This window comes from Neofelis nebulosa, chromosome 4, assembly GCF_028018385.1.
Source record: "Neofelis nebulosa isolate mNeoNeb1 chromosome 4, mNeoNeb1.pri, whole genome shotgun sequence".
In the NCBI taxonomy this organism is placed as follows: Eukaryota; Metazoa; Chordata; class Mammalia; order Carnivora; family Felidae; genus Neofelis; species Neofelis nebulosa.
This window is the reverse complement of record NC_080785.1, coordinates 159830702-159844237: the sequence shown is the minus strand read 5'-3', so window position 1 is coordinate 159844237 and position 13536 is coordinate 159830702. Positions and strand designations below refer to the sequence as shown.

The 13536-nt window shown below is 53.1% G+C and overlaps 2 protein-coding genes across 6 annotated transcripts in view; one reads left to right on the top strand and one right to left on the bottom strand.

Annotated features, from left to right (window-relative positions):
- Positions 1–13536, top strand: part of TECR (trans-2,3-enoyl-CoA reductase) — a 47661-nt gene that overhangs the window by 10956 nt on the left and 23169 nt on the right. The window contains exon 1 of one of the 3 annotated variants that reach the window (XM_058727736.1): positions 3942–4072. The exons of 1 other annotated variant lie outside the window; for it this stretch is intronic. In XM_058727736.1, coding sequence (XP_058583719.1) covers positions 3974–4072 — 99 coding nt within the window. In that variant the 5' untranslated portion in view covers positions 3942–3973. Of the gene's footprint in view, positions 1–3941; positions 4073–12179; positions 12317–13536 lie in introns of those variants that run through there. One more of the 3 variants, XM_058727738.1, reaches the window with a different exon arrangement.
- On the bottom strand, positions 1224–4904 carry DNAJB1 (DnaJ heat shock protein family (Hsp40) member B1). Of its 3 annotated transcripts, none has more exons than XM_058727744.1 (3): positions 4595–4904; positions 2852–3432; positions 1224–2638 (listed from the first exon to the last, which is right to left on the bottom strand). In XM_058727744.1, exons 1-3 carry the CDS (start codon positions 4803–4805, stop codon positions 2408–2410), a joined length of 1023 nt encoding a protein of 340 aa, XP_058583727.1. In that variant the 5' UTR covers positions 4806–4904; the 3' UTR covers positions 1224–2407. The 3 variants fall into 3 exon arrangements, with proteins under 3 accessions (XP_058583727.1, XP_058583729.1, XP_058583728.1); XM_058727746.1 differs by lacking the exon at positions 4595–4904 and adding an exon at positions 4100–4218; XM_058727745.1 differs by lacking the exon at positions 4595–4904 and adding an exon at positions 3727–3859.

Sequence of the window (13536 nt, the reverse complement as noted above, 5' to 3'; positions counted from 1 at the left end):
ACCTGGGTCCTTTTTGTCTCTTTCACCACGAACACGTTCCTAAAGAATCCCACTGCCCCACCCACTGTGCCGGGTAGGTGATTTCTAGAAGTTCCCAGAACTGTGTGCACTTTGAGGTTTTGTGTGCTTTTGTGTCGGTGACTTTGACACGAAGGTTGCAGGGACCTGCCACCTAATGGTGACAGGGGCACAGGGATGGCACTCCGGGGGAGGGGTGGCCTTACGACCCCACCAAGGCCAGGGCCAATTCCGCAGGAAGGGTCATCTTGGTGCCTGAGGTAGCTCAGTAAACATCTGTGACAAGCTCCCTTATGGCTCTGACACGCAGGGTCGCCTCCCAACGGGGACGGCGTCCTCTGGGCTCACTGAGCCCCATCTTAGGTTTGGGGGACAAGCCCTCTGATCTGTGCTGTCCAGCACTTGCCACTAGCTGTGTGTGGCTGCTGCCGAGCCCTGGAAATGTGACTGGAACGATGGAGAGGCTGAATGTATTTTGTTGAATCTTAAAGCAGTCCCATTTAAAGAAGACCTAAAACATTCCCATTGCTTGCAGAAACTTCTCTTGGACAGCCCGGCCCCCATTCGCTCCCAGTGGTCACCTTTCAGTCGGAAGGGAAAGCCACTCCTTGATTGATTTTGAACGCTGTTTTTAAGACATCTCATAGCAAAGTAGCAATACCATTGTTTTAAGCCTCTGTAATTACTTACTGTGTAATAAAACCAGTTTTCTTAAAAAAAAAAGTTACAAAGCAAAAGCAACTTCAGCGGCCTGCGAATGAAGCCAGGGCAGGAAATGTGTCTTCTCCAGGAGGAGCTCAGCCCTGGGCTGGAATTCAGGTCTGGTTTGGCCAGGGCCTGGCTGTCACTCTGCCTGTTCCAGCAAGAAAGGAGTGCACGGGGATCACAGGGCAGGCCCTACACCATCCCTTGGCCCCAGCAACCAGGCCCTGCCTGGAACACGGGAAAGTGAACTGCTTAACTCCAGCCCCAAGCTTCACAAAACAAAGCTTCGAATCCATTGGGCTCTCTGGATGCCTGGATCGCATCCATGTAGGTGGTGTGGACGGACGTTCTCTGCTCCCCACGTAGCCCTGGGAAACTTCTCTCCCTCTCGCAGGGGACTCCTGCCTCCCCCCTGACTGCATCTGAGGGACGCCCAGCCACCGCCCCAACCCCAGCCCCAGCCAGCAAAGCCCTCAAACAGAGTCGCAGGACTGCCCCCCTGAGGTTTAGCATCGGTCTTTAATGCTGTCGTGCTGCACATTGACAAGTCACACGCTTTGGTCTCGTGCTGGCAGTGGCAGCTTACAATGAGTCCCAATGTCTGAGCACCAGACTGGCCTGCACGGAACAGACACTTTGTTCCCTCCCTGCCCCCCTCCCCGACTCCCAAGGTTCCTTTGGAGTTCCATCATGGCCCGATACAGAAAGCAGCAGTTGCCGGGGGCCGGTTTCCTGTGAGTGCACACCAACGTTACACAGAATTATAAAAACATATTTACAAACGTTCCACAGTGCTCCTGTAATCAGAAGCAAAGACCCTTTTATCAAAAGGGATTATAGCCAGGGCTGTGCAAAATCAAAAGGATCAGATCCTTTTGAAAGAGTCCAGAGTCCGTTAAGCACAAAATTACCTGGGTCGCCGGTAAGTCCCAGGTGTGCCTAAAGATTGCCTTACAGAAAAAAGAAAGAGTATGACCCCTAAGTGAGTGCACTTGGCCTCGGAGTCAGGGGTCGAGAGGGCCCCCAGCTCTGTCCAGGGCCCTAGGCCCTCCAGGGAGGAGCGTCTGTGCAGCTCATTCACACGAGGCCGGCGCCCTTGGTCCTGCTGGAACGAGAGGTATTGCTTGTGGGTGCCGGCCAGGCAGTTTTGCAAAAAGAGCCTAGGTCAGTTCTCAATTTGAGATGGCGAAAGAGAAAATAGGATTCTTCAGAGGAACAGCAAGACGTGGGAGACAAATACAGAATAAAACACGAACTGATCACACAACAAAAACTGAGGAGCGTACAGGGTCTGGGAACCGAGACGGCAGGCTGATACTGACTAATGGCCACACAAGCAAAGGGCTACAGACGGATCAAGTCCAGCTGTGGGTCTGCCTCTCACCCATAGGCAGGGCCTGGAGGAGGGCGTGGGCCCATCCGAGGAGGGCTGCAGGACCCAGTGGGACAGACTGGAAGGCCTTTTCCTGCGGTCCCCACCACCTGCCGCCCTATCGCTTGAAAAACCACTTAAGTCTAATGCACGACTTTGAAAGATTGTAATATATTCTCTGGAAAACATTCAGCAGTACGAAAGCCCTCCCTGGGCCCTCCCGCCCTCTCATGGGTCCACAACTGGTGGAACAGTCTGGAAATCCTTGAGCTCTGGAAAGGTCCCCAGTCAGTCCTTGGAAAACCCTGGTGACTATATCGGAAGAACCTGCTCCAGTACGGTTCTTGACGTCTGGGGGATCCTTTCAGGGAAGATCACTTCGAACTCAATAATGAGGTCCCCGCGTTTCTCGGGCGTTTTGGGGAGGGGGAGGCCTTCTCCAGGAACTTTTCGCCTCATGCCAGGCCTGATGACATCTTTGAACACGACGGGTATGGTCCTGCCGTCCAGAGTGGGTACGTTCACCGTGCAGCCACACAGAGCCTTGGGAGAGCAAAGAGAGAATGTTAGATGGAAGGCAGCTTAGGGCGCTCGACTCCTGCCCGGACGCTGTTTGATGTAGGATAAGCGCCACCAGGTCCCTATCGCTAAAACCAGGTGCCTGGATCAATGTTGCCCTGTCCCCTGAGTGCTCAGAAGTATCTGTCACCCCCCCCCCCCCCCCCCCCGCCAATACCACCCTACTTAGCATCGTACCTCCCGAAGGCTGATCCTGGCTGGGTAAATGACGTCAGAGCCATCTCTCTTAAAGATATTGTGTGGCTTGTCCTTTAAAACAAAGACAATGTCAGCTGGAATGTTGTTGGAGGTCTGGTCGCCTTCCTTGGGGAAGGTGATTTTGGTCCCTTCTTTCCAGCCCCGCTTTACTTCGATGGTCAAGATCTTGTCTTCGTTGCGAATGCTCTTTCCATCGGGGTTCAGCCGCTTATGGGAGATCTTCATCTTCTTGGTACAGCCGCTATAGATCTCTTCAAGCGAGACCCTGAGGTCGTGTGTGACGGGGGGATCTTGCTTCTTTCGGGTGGGCTCTTGGGCAGGACGGGAGCGGACGAAGTTCAGGTTGGTGAAGCCACCCATGCCCATGGGTAAGCCGGAGAACGGGTCGTCAATGTCCATGCCTTCCTCCCCATTCCGCTGCCCAAAAAAGTTGTCAAAGGGATTGCGGCCACCGAAGAACTCAGCGAACATGGCATGAGGGTCTCCGTGGAATGTGTAGCTGAAAGAGGTACCGTTCGCACCACCGCTGCTCCCGCCACTGGGGCCACCACCCTTTAGACCTGGAAGGCAAAATCAGAAGAAGTCAGATGGTTGGCGGGAGCCTCTCCCCCTCTAAGACCTTTCGCTAAGGGAAAAAAGCTTGGGAGCCATGGGGTGGGGGGGCGGAAAACTCTTTTAGCCTCCCTTCTCTGTCACAGAAGATCAAGGAAGAACCCTAAGCTTTTACCGCCCCTCGTCCAGGTACTTCAGGGTGCCAGGACAGTGGCAAGGGGCCCAAGCGCCCTCTCTGAGGGCCACCCAACTCCTGCCACTTCTTGACTGCCTAGCCTCCCTGCGTGGAGGTGAAAACTTACAAAAGACATGATCCAGGGTCCACCTTCGGTGAGTGCTTACTCTTAAAAATACTTTAGAGCTGGTCAAGTGTGAAGTGCAGAAGTGAAAGCAAAACAGTAAACACAGCTTTTCAAAATCTCACACCCTGACACTAACTGTCACCATCCTTACATAAGAAGCCACTTGGTTTCTTAAGACCCAGCGCAGAAACCAGTCTGAGTCATCAACGGGCAACTGGACAACAAGAAAGCTTCCTCCTCCTGCCCGATGAGGCCTACGCCGAGGAGGCCGGGCAGAGGCGGGCCCCGCCGCTCCCCGCACCTGCACTGCTCCGGCGCCCGCTGCCATCTACGTGCCTGGCACCAGGTTAGGCAAGCACTTTACAGGGATTACCTCACTCCGCCCTCACAGGGGCCCCGGAGCGAGGTCGGCGCTAATCGGCGCGCTCGTCGCAGGCTCGCGGCTCGCGGGTCGTGCCCGGCGCGCAGCCAGAGGCCCCGCCCTGCGCCCCTGGACGCCAGCGCCTGCCACCTCAGCCCAGGTGAGCCCCGGACCCCCGGGGCCCTAGCGCCACCGGCCCGGCTAAGACTGGCCTCCTTGCCGCCCGCACCCGCACCCCCGGGGCCGCTCGGGGACGTGGGCGGAGGCGCCTAGGGAGGGGCAGCGCCAGACTTGCTAGAAGCTTCTGGGCAAGCACAGCGGCCAGGACTCCTCCTCCCATCGGGCGGCCGCCAATCCGAGGGCGGAGGCCCGCGTGGCCGGAGGGCGGGGGCTGCTCGCCCACCGGGACCGGGGCGTCCCCCGGGGACGCCGCAGCCTGGCCACCGAGCCTCGGTTTCCCCTTCAGTCAAACGGCGGGGGCGCGCCCCTAGCCGCGCACGCACGCACCTTCTTCCCCGTAGCGGTCGAAGATCTCGCGCTTGCGCGGGTCGCTGAGCACGTCGTAGGCCTCGGCGATCTCCTTGAACTTCTCCTCGGCGCCGGGCTCCTTGTTCTTGTCTGGGTGGTAGCGCAGCGCCTGGCGGCGGTAAGCCCGCTTGATTTCCTCGTCCGAAGCGCCGCGGGCCAGGCCCAGCGTCTGATAATAGTCCTTGCCCATAGCCCTCGCCTGCGGCCCGCCGCCCAGCTGTCGCCGTACCCCGGCTTCGCCGCCGCCCCGTCCCGGACTCTATATACCCGTCCGGCGGAAGCTTCCAGAGCCCGCCAGCCCCCTCCAGAACCTTCCGCCCCGCCCCCTGCGCCGCTCCGACCAATCGCCGCCGCCCAGTCCGCGACGCGCGACATCCGGGGCGGGGCCACGCTGCCAACGGCCGCCCGCCCGCGGCCACGCCCCTTCCCGCTACACCCCCGGCAACGCATCCCCGCGGCGCGCGCACCGAGCGACGGAGGCCCCGCCCACTCTCTGCGGGGAGCCAATCGCGACCTGCTTTGACTGCCTTTGCTGACCCGGCCTGCGGCGAGTCCCGTCCGGAGCCTGGGTCAATAGGTTACGACACTGCCCTCCGGCGAGGGGCAGGGCTGGAGACGGCCACGCCCATCAGGGCTGCCCCGCCGTGCCCCAGGTGATAGTAGAGCTAGTCGCACACATCTCACCGGGCTCCGGGGGTGGGTTCCCTCCCCTCCGGGTGATTCTGAGCAAGTTGACTAACCTTTCCTTGCCCCAGGTTTTCCCCCCCCTACGCCGACTTATGTAACAGGGGAATAAAAACACCCACCGTTCTCTTGGCTGTGGGGAGAATGCAATCAGGAGCCCCAGGACTGTCCCTGTCCTCACCATAAAGCAGGGTGAGGCTCCAGGACCAAAGCTCACCTCTCCGGAGTAATCTTCCCTCCGGGGGAAAAAAGCCTCCTCGTGCCTTTCGCTTTACCTGCCATTGAAATCTGAAGTTATCTCGTTCTTTGACTTTTCGTGTTCAATTCACCTCCCTCCCGGCCTGCAGTTGTCACTGCTGGGTGTCCAGTGCCTGGAACAGTATCTGGTGCCCGGTCACAGTGGACGCTCGTAAGTATTCCTGCCTGTTTCTTTTCTTTTCTTTTTTTTTTTCCAACGTTTTTTATTTATTTTTGGGACAGAGAGAGACAGAGCATGAACGGGGGAGGGGCAGAGAGAGAGGGAGACACAGAATCGGAAACAGGCTCCAGGCTCCGAGCCATCAGCCCAGAGCCCGACGCGGGGCTCGAACTCACGGACCGTGAGATCGTGACCTGGCTGAAGTCGGACGCTTAACCGACTGCGCCACCCAGGCGCCCCTTCCTGCCTGTTTCTAATGCATCTGCTTCATTTTTCTCCCCACTACATTTATGATTTGGGGGGACATGGACGTGTCATACACCCCACAGGGCCTCTGTTTCCTCCTCTGTGGGCAACATGATCCCCTTTGGCTCTGAGAGTCTGGGGTGCCTGTGGTCAAAGACAGGGCTGATGACGAAAGGAGGCTCAGAAAGGGGTACCACCTGAGAAGGCCGTAGGGAAAAAGTGGTCGGCAGTGATGGTGGCTGAGGCGGAATGTTCCTGGAAGAACTGCTTGGGAGGTCAGGGTGGTGTGCAGCTGGCTCTGGAGCCAGACAGCAGGTTTCATTTCCAGTTCCGGTATTTCCTGGCTGCACCATCTTGGGCTGGTTACTGAGCCATGTGGGGCCTCAGTTTCCTCATCTGTACAATGGGGGCAGGAGTTAGTTGTACCCGCCTCACAGGGCTTTGAAACTGACATGAGTTGGGGCACCTGGGTGGCTCAGTGGGCTGAGTATCTGACTTCAGCTCAGGTCACGATCTCACAGTTCGTGAGTTCGAGTCCTGTGTTGGGCTCTGTGCTGACAGCTCAGAGCCTGGAGCCTGCTTCGGATTCTGTGTCTCCCTCTCTCTCTGCCCCTCCCCTGCTTGCTCTCTGTCTCTCTGTCTCTCTCTCAAAAATAAATAAACATGAAAAAAAAAAAAAAAAGAAATTGACATGAGTCAACATTTGTAAAGTGCCCAGGACAGACCCGGCACAGAGGAAGCACTATCAAAGGGGTGACTAACTGTCTTGTTGAATGATGGGCTGCTGAGCCACCCCCTTCCTGGCAGTGTCACAGCAAAAAGCTTCTAGAGACTGCCACCCCTGTGCAAGCTGAAACTCCTGAGAAGGAAGACCATGGCTTTCCGCTGCTTTCCAGCTGGGGGATTCCGGCCATCCTTGGCCACTCACTGACCCCACCAAGGGTAACTGTGTCAGTAAGGACTGGATTAGTACACACACTGGTCAACCCAGGAGGATGGATCTGGGCTGGGCACCCGTGAGTACACACAGCAGGGTCCTGAACCATCATAGGTGGGAAATAATTCAATTTTTTAAAAAGTTACATAAATAGCTGGAGAGTCATCATCATGAAGGAAAACCCAGCGCTTAACGTTTATTTATTTTTGAGAGAGACAGAGACAGAATGCGAGTGGGTTAGGGGCAGAGGGGGAGGGAGACATAGAATCGAAAGCAGGCTCCAAGCTCTGAGTTGTCAACACAGAGCCCAACGCGGGGCTTGAACTCACCAGCTGTGAGATCATGACCTGAGCCGAAGTCGGACGCTCAACCGACTGAGCCACCCAGGTGCCCCTACTATGAATTTAGAGTTACAAATATGGCAGCCTCCAAAGGTCTTTACGTGACTTTGGGTGTCTTTGTATTTGGGGGCAAACTTAGGGCTGGAGACTCCCTCTTCCTTGTGTGAGTCTGGGTCATGTTCAGGAATTTTTGTTTAACGCCAATATATGCAAAACAACCCCAACACCTCTCCTTAGGATTTTTTGACCTGGACACTCATTGGACACTTCAAAATGTTACTGGGAAAGTAGCCTCTGCAGAAACCTCAGCCGATCTTGAGCTCTCAACTCTGAGAAGATGGGGTGGTTAATTTTATGCATCAGTTTAGTTGGGCTATAGCACCCAGATGCTCAATTAAACAGTAATGTAAGTGTTGATGTGGTTAACATTTATAGTCCGTTGATTTAAGTATAGGAGATGACCCTGGATAATGTGGGTGGGCCTTGTCCCATCAGTTGAAAGTCTTTAAAAGCAAATAATACTTAGGTTTCCCTGAGGAAGAAGCGTCAGCTCCTGGCCAAGAGTTTCTAGCCTGCTGGTCAGCCCTACAGATTTCAGACTTGCCTAGGTAGTGCCCACAATCGTGTAAACCAATGCTTTGAAATACATGTCTTATATATATATTTTTTTGAAAAATTTCTTTAAATGTTTATTTTTGAGAGAGAGAGAGAGAGAGAGAGAGAGAGAGAGCACAAAGAGGGGAGGTGCAGAGAGCAAGGGAGACACAGAATCTGAAGCAGGCTCCAGGCTCTGAGCTGTCAGCCCAGAGCCTGATGTGGGGCTGGAACTTGACCTGAGCCGATATGATGTCAGATGCTTAACTGACTGAGCCCCCCAGGCACCCGAAATACATCTCTTAATACACACACACACACACACACATATCCTGGTTCTGTTTCTTTGGGAGAACTCTTGCTGATATAGAAACAAAGCAGGTGAGCCTGGAGTCAGTCAGCCTCAGCTGAAATCTTGGACCCACTATTTACTTATTTACTGACTGTGTGATCTTGTACAACTTGCTTGATCATTATAGGTGTGTCTCCTATAAAATGGAGGTAAGAGTGAGATCTTTCCTCCCAGGGTTGCTATAAGGATGAAATTGAGAGGGGCCAGGAAATAAACATTATAATGGCTATACTATTGACATGGCCTTACTATGTGCCAAGCCAGCTCCAAATGCTCCATAACTCATTTAATCCTCGCAATAATCCAATGGGGTTGGCCTAATATTATCTGCATGTTGCAGTGGAAAAACTGAGGCTCTGAGAGGTCATGTCACTTGCCTGCTGTCACCCAGTGACTGAAATGCTGAAGTATAAAGTGTTCAGCACACTCAATGTTTATAGGTAAGCCCTCAGCTTGTGTAAAATGTGATTCAGATGATGACAAAGCCTTAATTTTTAAGGAATGCATCACCACTTTTTCAACATTGCTTCTCTTCGTTAAAAAGACCTTCAAAAGCACTACCACCATATGAGCCAACAATCTCACCCCTAGTGGAATACCCATGTGAAATAAAAACCCAAGTTCCCATAAAATCCCACGACCGAATGTTTATCAAAGCTTGATGTGTAATTATCAACAGCCATCAAAACCTAAATGTCCTTCAGTGGGAGAATGGATACATAAACTGTGGTCGAGCCACATGATGGAATGCTATTCAGCCATTAAAAAGGACCAAGCTATTGGTACAGAAAACACGGCAGATGGGGCGCCTGGGTGGCTCAGTCGGTTAAGCGGCCGACTTCGGCTCAGGTCATGATCTCACGGTCCGTGAGTTCGAGCCCCGCGTCAGGCTCTGTGCTGACAGCTCAGAGCCTGGAGCCTGTTTCGGATTCTGTGTCTCCCTCTCTCTCTCTGACCCTCCCCCGTTCATGCTCTGTCTCTCTCTGTCTCAAAAAATAAATAAACGTTAAAAAAAAAAATTAAAAAAAAAAAAAACAAAAAAAAACAAAAAAAAAAAAGAAAACACGGCAGATGAATCTCAAATGCCTTATGTTAGTCAAAGGAGCCAGATTCAAAAGACTGTTTGAACCCTACTGCTGTGATGCCATTTTATAAGGCATTCTGGGAAAGGTAAAAGTATTGGGGCAGAAAGCAGATCAGTGGCTTCCAGGGGCTGGGATTTGCTACAAAGGGATACGGGGGAATTTGCGGGGGGGGGGGGGGTGATGGAAAATTTTCTACATCTTGAGTGTGATGATGGTGACACAGCTGCATATATTCTGAGCTGTACCCTCTAAAAGGTAAATTCTACTGTATGTAAATGATAGCTGAATAAAAAGAAAAAAAATTCTACGGGCTTAAAGAAGGCAAGACGGGTAGGACTTTGGAAGCCTCTCTCTGGGATTCCTGACACAATGGCAAGTTGCTAACCAGCCCTGGCTTGTCTGCTCTAGGATTCACCTCTCCCACAACTCTGAACCAGCTCCATCGCATACGCCAAAACAAGCCAAACCAGGTTCCCAGAGAAATCAAGATCCTACCTACTTGCATGTGGGAAATACAAAAGGAGCCTGTGAGATAGACAGACACACCAGAGTTGCATCATCCAAATGACCCTGGGTTCCACCAGATCCGAGATCCAAGGAGCCCTCGCTCATCCTTCAGTGCTGCCACTGCGCCAGGCTTTTCTGCAATTTCCCCTTTGGAAATCGCCTGAAGGGGCTTGTCATAGTTGGCTCAGCAAACGCGAACTGTGACTGTTATGAATTAGCCACTGTGCTGGGGATGCTGGGGACAGAAGGAGGGTCTAGCTGTCCCTAACTGACAGGCACAGTGAGAGCCTCAGTAGAGTATCGTGAATGGTTCAAACAAAGTGGCCAGTCTTCATTCTGAAGGTGGATATTATTTCTGACAGCCTGGTTACTGGAAGCCAGATGAGGCCAATAAGGGGTCCTTGCATCTGCAATATCCATTTTAAAAAAAAAAAGGAGGAATTCTTCTTTCTGGGCTAGATCCTGCCTTTTTATGAGCTTCTGGTGGATGAAAAGAGGGTGGAAATTATTTGTGTGCCCTTGCTGGCACACGATATCGTAGGATCACAGAATGATTTTGTGCCTTTTGAGTGAGTATAAGGCTCAGGAAAGCAGTCTCGAAAGGTACATTCCAGGATGTTCTGAGTCCGTAGGAATGTACATGGACTCTCTCCAAAGTGACATCTGTTTGGACCCCACACACCTTATTGGCTGCAACGCAGCATGACAGAAGACACACGGACCCAGCCCACATTAGAGAAGCTGGAAATTGACGGGCAAAGTAGCAAAACGTGGCTAGATTTTAGCAGTTCAAATGTGCCCCTCAGCGCTGCACCATTAGATGTTCCTAGTAACTCAACTTGGTAGGCTTTTAACTTTTGGTTTCTAGGTGATTACTCCTCTTGTCCCCCCTCAGTGAGGGCAGGGAGTGAAGGCTGTCAGGACACAAAGGATCTCAAGATACTGTGAGCCCTCAATTGCCAATCGAGAAAGATCTGTGTTTTTGAAAGCACAATTATAAAACACATTTAGGTTTTCACTTCTTTTGCCCAGATAGACCTGGGCAAAAAACATCGTGTGTTTCTGAAGACCACAACATTGGCTTCCTTCACTGGGAGTCACTGGTCCCTGAAAGCTGTAGCTTCAGAAGTTTCCAGAACCGAACCTGGATGACTAAGTGCTAAGCACTGACTCACCTTGCCCCACCCTGCTCCCCGGTGAATCAGTGATCTACCTTTGAGGACTTCTCACCACTGTCTCTGATGTCAGGCCTGTAAATTCCAAAGGGTTCAACGGTTGATGAAGGCTCAGGGGCAGGGTCCGGAACCAGGAGAAAGGAGAGAAGGTAGGTGAGGGCGTGTGCCAGGTGCTACTCACTCCTTACCCTGTCCTGTAATCTTGTGTGTGGTGTGGTGTGTGTGTGTGTGCACGCGCTTGTGTGTGCGTGTATGAGGTGGTGCCCAACTTTCCCAGCCTGCTCATGACAAAGGAGCAAAAGCATGGCATAACCCCAGACCAGCATTGTCCAGTAAAGGCACAACTACCAGCCACAAATGCAAGCCAGGTCTGTGATTCTAAATGTTCCAACAGGCATGTTGAAAAAGGTAAAGAGGAACAGGGCAACTTAATTTTAATAATCTATTTTAATCCAATATATCCAAAATACTATCATTTCAACTTGTAATTAACATTAAAGGTTATTAGTGAGATTTTTATTTTACATTCTCTTCAATACTAAGTCTTTGAAGTCAGTGTGTGTTTTACATTCACAACACATCTCAATTTGCACCAACCAGCCACATTTCAAGGGCTCACTAGCTACATATGACCAGTGGTGACCATGCTGGACAGCACAGGTGGACAAGTGTGGGCCCTCCGCCTATGGGGCCGGACAAGGTGGGGCGGTGGGGCTTGCATTGAAAAGGGCAGTGAAGGCATTCCCCCCTCCGATTCATGACAGATGGGGGGGGGGTCCCCTCGCTGGAGAGGCTTCTCCATCCAGGAGCCCAAGCACACCCCCCCCCCCCCCCCCCAGCTCCTATCCCTTTCAGGTTGCTCCCCTTTACCCAGGGGGCTGCCCACCTGGGAGTTCACAGCCGCCCCTCCAGCCAGGCGGATGATGCCCCCCCGTCACTCAACTTTTTGCTCCCGCCCCCAGCTTTACGGTAACCGTTGCTTCCCTCGGTTTCCACAGCGACGCCACCGAGAGCCTGGCAAGGGGCGCGCGGCGCCGAGGCCTTATTTTGATTGGTGGGTGGCCAAGCACCTTTTAGCTCTTCCCTGTGTCCCGCAAGCTGATTGGCCAGCATCGTGGCGAGAGCTGCTAGTCCTCGCTCAAGACCTGCCCCGCGGGGCGGGGTCGAAGGTGAGCGCCCCGCGCGCTGATTGGCTGTAGGGGCGCTCGTGGCAGGGAGGGGCGGGGCGGACGCGGAACCGATGTTAGTCTCGCGCGGCTGTCGCGAGCGCGTGAGGGAGCCTGTTCCTTGTCGCGCGCAGGTAGGCAGCAGCGGCAGCAGGATTAGTAGGGGTCGTGTGAAGAAGCCATGAAACACTATGAGGTAAGGAACGAGGAAACCGGGACCTAGCGGCCGCCGCAGACTCATTCGTTTTTCTTCTTCGTGGGACCATGGGACCCCCCCTTTCTGGTCCTGTGCCCCAAAGGGCGAGCGGGAGGGCGCAGGCGCAGTGGGCGCGCGTCGTGTCCCGGGGCCACTCGTAAATCGCACCGCGCATGTGCAGGGGGTATTTCTAATTCTGCAACCTAGGCTGTTGTGGGGTTGCCTTTTCTTGGGGTTTCTGCAGGATGTGGGAAGCTTGCAGGTTCCTTGCAGCTCCCCCAGCGGGCCGGGGCAGACTTGGCAAGGGGAGGAGCAAAGGTGCGGGACCCTGGCTCCCGATCCGAGGGTGTCTTGCATAAGTGTTCCACTATGCTACCTCCTTCGGTTTAGGAAAGGGCTTTGCAGTCAGCCTCTGGCACGATCTTTGGACCCCTTCCCTCGTCCGGGACGTCCGCGAGGAGATTAGGCGGTGAGGGAGGTGCAGTTCCAGGCCTGGCTCCCGCCGAGTAGCAAAGCTGATCTTGCTTTTTGGTAATCTAAGAGATCGTCTCAGTCAATCCCTGCGTGTCACCTGGGGGAAATCTCACGCCCACAGCCATTCTTGAAGCCTAGGTCCCCTGACTCCTAACTTGGGCTGCTGCTTCCCTTAAAACGAAGTCTGATGCGCTTATCGATCTAGCTGATAATAGAATATTAATAATTTAATTATTTGATCAGTACTGACTTTCAAATAACATTAAATAATAAACTAATTTATTCTTAAAACGCATAATAACTTAGCGTGTGATTACTCTTGTGCTATGAGATTATGTTCTCTTATTTTTTATCCTCATAGGCCTATGAGGTTGGGGACTATTATTATTATTCCCATTTTTACAGATGAAGAAATAGTCTCAGAGATGTCAAATGACTTACCCAAAGCCCCCTCCCCCCCCCCTCCCGCCCCCCGAGGGTAAATGCAGAACAGAGAGAGAAACTCAGGACTCGGGTCTTAGTTGCCAGCCCCTAGGCCATGCTGGTCCCCAAATGAAAACTAGCAGGTAGAGATGTCTTTTTTTTTTTCTTTCTCCTCAGTTTAAAAAATTGTGGCAAAATACACATAACATAAAATTTATCTGGGGCGCCTGGGTGGCGCAGTCGGTTAAGCGTCCGACTTCAGCCAGGTCACGATCTCTCGGTCCGTGAGTTCGAGCCCCGCGTCAGGCTCTGGGCTGATGGCT

Coding starts and splice junctions, on each gene's coding strand:
- DNAJB1 (XM_058727744.1), bottom strand. CDS start 4,805: ATGGGCAAGGACTATTATCAGACGCTGGGCCTGGCCCGCGGCGCTTCG. Junction 3,433..4,594: donor CGACCGCTACGGGGAAGAAG/GTGCGTGCGTGC, acceptor TTTGCCTTCCAG/GTCTAAAGGGTGGTGGCCCC. Junction 2,639..2,851: donor CCAGGATCAGCCTTCGGGAG/GTACGATGCTAA, acceptor TGCTCTCCCAAG/GCTCTGTGTGGCTGCACGGT.